The sequence below is a fragment of the Populus euphratica genome, unplaced genomic scaffold (assembly GCF_000495115.2).
Source record: "Populus euphratica unplaced genomic scaffold, PopEup_1.0 scaffold106.1, whole genome shotgun sequence".
In the NCBI taxonomy this organism is placed as follows: domain Eukaryota; kingdom Viridiplantae; phylum Streptophyta; class Magnoliopsida; order Malpighiales; family Salicaceae; genus Populus; species Populus euphratica.
Genome location: NW_011499991.1, coordinates 456,772 through 462,395, shown reverse-complemented (window position 1 = coordinate 462,395; position 5,624 = coordinate 456,772). Strand labels below are relative to the sequence as shown.

Genomic DNA, 5,624 nt, shown 5'->3' with positions numbered 1-5,624 from the left:
TCCCCCCCCCCCCCCCCTCATCAAATGTCTTAACAAAATGAATGTTATCTGCTTAAGGACAACCAGGCCTTAGTTTTAAAATCAATGGGGTATCCAAAATTCTTTTCATCAAAAAGATTTTCCTTATTTCAAGCTTAGAATTTTAAAGACAATGATGATGGAAACAGCACCATATTTTAAGCTCATTGTCTCCTTTTGAGGGCATGAATAGTTCCATCTAGTTTAAATAAGCACATAGTTTTTTTGATGCAGCGGTATCTTTTGTTTCCCACTTATCTATCCCACCATCTCTTCTGCAGAAAAACCAAGATGTCTTCCAGGAGTCACTTTTGTTAAATTACTAGGAGGTATTGAGATTACAGCTCCAACTATATTATGCTCAAGTTCTCTTTGATATACGCAAATGAATTTGGTGTTTAAGCTTCTTCTTTGTCCAAGATATACGCTCATAATAGCATATCTATAATCACAGAAGATGAATCTGCCTTTGATGTACTATTCTGTATAGCTTTTGAAATGATGGATGCTCAGTGGCTTGCTATGCGTGCTTCTTACATGGAGTTCAATGTATATCCTCTATCTCAGCAAAGTACTAGATTCTTGAACTTTGGTGTTATTTACCATGATTTGAAAGTAGCATTATTTTCAACACTAGTGAATCTATAAATTTACCATTTGCCTACATACATTGGGTCATTTGCATGCCTTTGATATAGAGGCGCTCCATTGACTTCTGCTTGATATGTTTTTTCATTCCTGCAGGAGGTTTTACAAGTAACAAGGACACAATTGGAGAGGGAACTATCTTTGGAAGATGTTCATCGAATAAAAGATTTACCAGCATACAACCTTTTGTATCAATAGCAATTTATAGTGAGGTCCTCTTAAAATGCCCCAAAGTACTTGTTAGGTCCGGTAGAGCATTTCGGAGAACCCAAAGGTTTAGATATAAATTCATGTGTCGATCTGCTGAACTGTAGAAACCATTTTTGAACATGTTATCGCCATGCTTAATGCTATACAATGAGCTTCTCACAAGTTAGTGGTGCTGAGGCCGAGTCTGATAGCGAACCCCTGTAACCATCTGATGAACTGCTGTTCGCGGCAAAATTTAACTAGTGTCAACGCAGGTGGACTGCTTCTAATTCCTAGCAATACATGGGGTGGGGGGCAAGGGGCGTGGGGGCCGCGGGTTTTCCCTGTGTCCAACAGTATTCCTGTTTCCCATGGTTTCCCCTTTTGAGTCAGAGAGGAAACAGGTTTGAGAGGATTAGGATGGCACATTGTATAGACGATGGAGATGCAGGCACCAGCATACGCAAACTTGATTTGAAGAATGCATGAACTTCTTGTAATTTGCAACTTTTGAAAATCAAATTCCCATGATGACGTGCAATTTTTCTGGTGGCAACTCAATTCTGAAACCTTCGCTGGCATAAGAAATATTTTACTTCTTGTAACTTTACATGACATGAAACTTGAATCTTAATAACTAAAATATGACTGAAGAAAACATTAGAACTCTCTTACGTTAAATACTAGATGTCAGGCAAATCCATAAATTTTTCCAAAAGTTCTTGGAAAAGAGTTCCGTGTACTCTTTAAATTCAGGTGGGGAGCGGAAGTTTAGAATCAAAGAAGAATACGAAGTGTGAAGCTCCATCACCCAGAAGTTATAAAAGCAACGTTCAAACCTGACCCCGCTAAATCCACCTCCAGTTTCCAAGGCCATGAATTCTTGTTGGGTTCTTTCGTTCCGTCCATGATTTCGAGTTAGCACAAACACATCCATATGGGCACTGTCTCTTGCGGCTGCACTATTCTCCGGCATTACTGTAAGGACCGCATCCATTACAATTACTTCTCGATACTTGGAATAGATTTGTAACAGTTCTTCAATAACTTCAAGCAATGCTCATCATTTTGTTTTGCATTGCATTAGTCTTCGCGGTAGCCTTTTGAAAAAACAGGTCCAAGAAAAGTTACAAATTATAATTTTTCTCGAACCCAGGTTCTTACCACAATTCGAGATGAAAAACAGGTTTAAACAATGAAATTTAAATAACTTCTTTAGTTGTGATTAACCTAAAAGCAGTTCCAATTGCACTGCATTGTAATGCCAAACGTAGCTTAATTATGAATTATACGCTTCAAAGTTTACATCATTACATTATTGAACTAATTAAACAAAATTTAAACATTGCCAGTAAAACATTACGTACATCGACATTCTTCAGACTCTTACAATTTACCGTGGACTTGTTCTTCAATGTTTTTTAGTTCTCAAACTTTTTTTTTCCACAATTACATCATTTTTGGGTTAGATTAAAGGACAATTAAATCAAATTTGTTGAATAAGAGCAAAATTGAAAGATAGAGAATAAAAATAGAAAAGACACCACAAATGGCTGATGATCTCAAAGTTATCACAAAGAGTTTAATTTTATCCTCGAATTTTTTAAATTATATCTATTCGATCCCTTAATATTTTTACAATTTAGTTTTGGTGTAAAAATTTATTTATTTATATTTTTTAGTTCCTAATTTGAGAGAGTTCAGAGAAAGAAATTGTTATATTTCAATGGTAGAGAGAAAAAATCAGTATTTACATATATTTTGACTATTTAAATGGTTGATTTTAAAGTTAACAAGATTTTTAATTTTAGGTTGAGTTTGAGTTTCTATGTACACATATTTTTTTTTTTTTTATGTTTTTTAAGCTATTTATAGATTTGTCAAGTTTTTCGGACTTTCTTTTTAGATATTTTGGATTAAAAAGAGTTTCTAAGCTGAAAAAAAAAACATGAATTATGATTTTACAACCATTAAAATATCCGAAATGTAGGAAAATTAATGGATGACGTGTTATTAGACTTTGTTTTGAAAGAAATTTAGGATGAAAAATATGCTTTTTGTTTTTTTTTATTAAGGACCAGTACATGGATGGATCCATTCTAAATAGGCCAAGCTTGGCTTGTTTGATCTTTTTTTTTTTTAATTTTGATTTTTTTAAAATAATATTTTTATATGTGTTTTGGAATAAGTTTTTAATTTATATTTTAATTAATACCCCTCTTGTGTTTTTTTATTTCACTTATTTAGTCTTTTATAAATAGAGGTTTGTTTTTTAAATTCTTTTTTATGTATTTAATTTTTAAAAAGATTATTCTACTTCATTTATGATTTTTGGTTTGTTTTATATAAATATATTTATTTTTAAAAAGATTATTCTTCATTTATGACTCATAAATCAACTCGTCTCTAGGAACGTGCTTTGCCTAGCACAAAACAAGCAGTTTCTAACTTCTCATGAACAATCCTACTAAGGATTGCTGAACCTGGAGTCACCTTGAGGATAGTAAAATACATGCATTCCATGAACCTTATTGAATGGAATTCTTCTTTCAAGAACCGCTTCATGTAGACCGTGGTTATGGTCTTGGAATATAAGAGATGGAATTAGAAGAAATATTATTTTTTTTTCTTCTTGTTTAGAAATTATACAAATTTATTCAAGACTGTTTTAAAAATAAATTTATTTTATATATCTATCTCTGTTATTATTTTCAACCAAATACTTTTCAATCCCTTTTTTATTTGTTCTTTATATGTGTATAAATTGACAAAGAAATTAGTAAGTAACTAGCTCATGGAAATTTGCAAAACGTTGAAACTAGAAGTTTTATTAAATATTTCACATAATATTTCTTCGATTTGTTGTAAATTAGTGAACAAATAGATAGGTGGCCTCCTCTTCATCTTGGGCGAGTCGATTTCTTTCATAACTTAAACAAGCAATGTTTAAGCATTGTAAACCTGTTTTAAAGCAAATTTTTTTTGTGACTCGAGTCATAGATTTTAAGATTAAAAAAATTAAATAATAATAATAATAAAAAAATCTGACACAACCTGAGCTAGCATGTTAAATTTTTAACCTAGATCATAAAGTTAGGATATACTTATAGAAAGTATATAGAAAAAATTAAATAAATAAACTCAATATTTAATAAACTAGACATCAAAGCCTAAAATTGAGAAAGAAAATAAATGTAAAAAAAATTAAAAAATAAAACCAATGTCAACCTGGGCGAACATCCCATGTTAGTGACCAAGGTCATTGGATGAGGATGACCACATCGAAAAAAATAATGAAGTTCAGTCCTTAACAATCTAATACTGAAAGTCAAAAATTAAAAAAAAAAAGAGAATTATTTTTTTAAAAGGATAAAAAAATTAAAAAGAATGAGGAACAAATTTAACATAAACCTAAAATAAAAAGATATAAAATTCAAGCCAATATAAGTTAGCATGACAACAATTATGTGACTTTGATTGCATAAAATTAAAATAAGATGATGTAAGAGCTCCAAGCCAATCCGAGTCAACATGACAACAAATATGTGACTTGTTGGACTGTAAGGTTGAGTCATCATCATAGAAATAAAAAAAAAATAAACAAAAAAATTTAATTTTCAATGAATCTAATATTGAATGATAAAATAATAAAAATATAATTAGTGCAAAAAACAAACATGAAAAAAATATCGATAGCAATCCAGGTTAAAATTTCATACTTATGACTTAAGTCATAAGATTGGAATCATCACACAAAAATAATTAACGAACCCTAATTATAAAAAAAAAAATATTGAAGGATGCAGTTGAAAATATAATTTTTTTTAAAAAAAGAAACCAAGGCAAAAATAAAATAAAATAAAGGCCTAATTTGATATAAAAATCAAATCAAATCAAATCAAATGATAAGGAAAGGAGTTTAAAAACAACATTAAAAATAATTACAATAAAAAAATAATGATCAAATTTGGATATAAATACCAAATAATTGAAAAAAATGAAAGGATAAATTTTTTTAAAAATCAAAACAAATAAAGAATAAGAGCCACAATTGAAATAACAAGAAAATTGAGGATAACCTTTAATTTTAACTAGGCTGACACATTTTTTAATAGGAAGAGAAAGAAAATGAAGGGGAAGAAAAAATCTTACCACCACCTAACTACTATGAAGCATCTTACATGCATAGCCCTATTAGATGCACCTTCATGTGATTTGTTGGTAGAGATAATAGTTGGTTTTTTTTATGTCGGGAGGTGCTGTACATGCCATAAATGTTTTTTTATTTTTTTATTAAATTTATCCAAAGACCTAATTGCTCCCGACCCTTATGATATTAACAAAAAAAAAACATCATAAAAGACAGAAAAGCCCCTTAACTTAAGCTATAGATTTTTTTTTTTGCTTATATGGATACCTTAGTAATTATATTGTGCTTACAAAAATAGAAAACAAAAAATGCCCCCACCCAAGCATGGTGGGATAACGTATAATCAAGGAGGCCCACGTGGTCATGGACATAGGCTGAATTTAAAAGGTAATTCCAAAATTAGTTCTATTTATTACACCATCAAAATGTGAAAGGGGAGTTCCTAGCCTTGGAACAAGGGCATTTATCAATTCTATACTAAAAGAGAGGTTTCAATAATTAATACTTAAAAGTGCATTTTTATCATGATTTTATATCATCATTTTGCACTTGAAGTATCAATAACTCCTTAATTAAAGCATGTTTTATAATAATATATCTAATAATATAAGATACCTTT

General features: G+C 30.4%; 1 protein-coding gene across 6 annotated transcripts in view; it reads left to right on the top strand.

The window, feature by feature from the left end:
- The window catches only part of LOC105140384 (ELMO/CED-12 family protein), a 5,148-nt gene extending 3,997 nt beyond the window's left edge, over positions 1 to 1,151 (top strand). For 4 of the 6 annotated variants that reach the window (XM_011047190.1, XM_011047186.1, XM_011047185.1 and 1 more), the window contains exons 8-10: positions 300 to 347; positions 473 to 589; positions 763 to 1,151. In XM_011047190.1, coding sequence (XP_011045492.1) covers positions 300 to 347; positions 473 to 589; positions 763 to 980 — 383 coding nt within the window. In that variant the 3' untranslated portion in view covers positions 981 to 1,151. The remainder of the gene's footprint in view (positions 1 to 299; positions 348 to 472; positions 590 to 762) is intronic. The other 2 variants (XM_011047188.1, XM_011047187.1) reach the window with 2 other exon arrangements.
- The last annotated feature ends 4,473 nt before the right edge of the window (positions 1,152 to 5,624 follow it).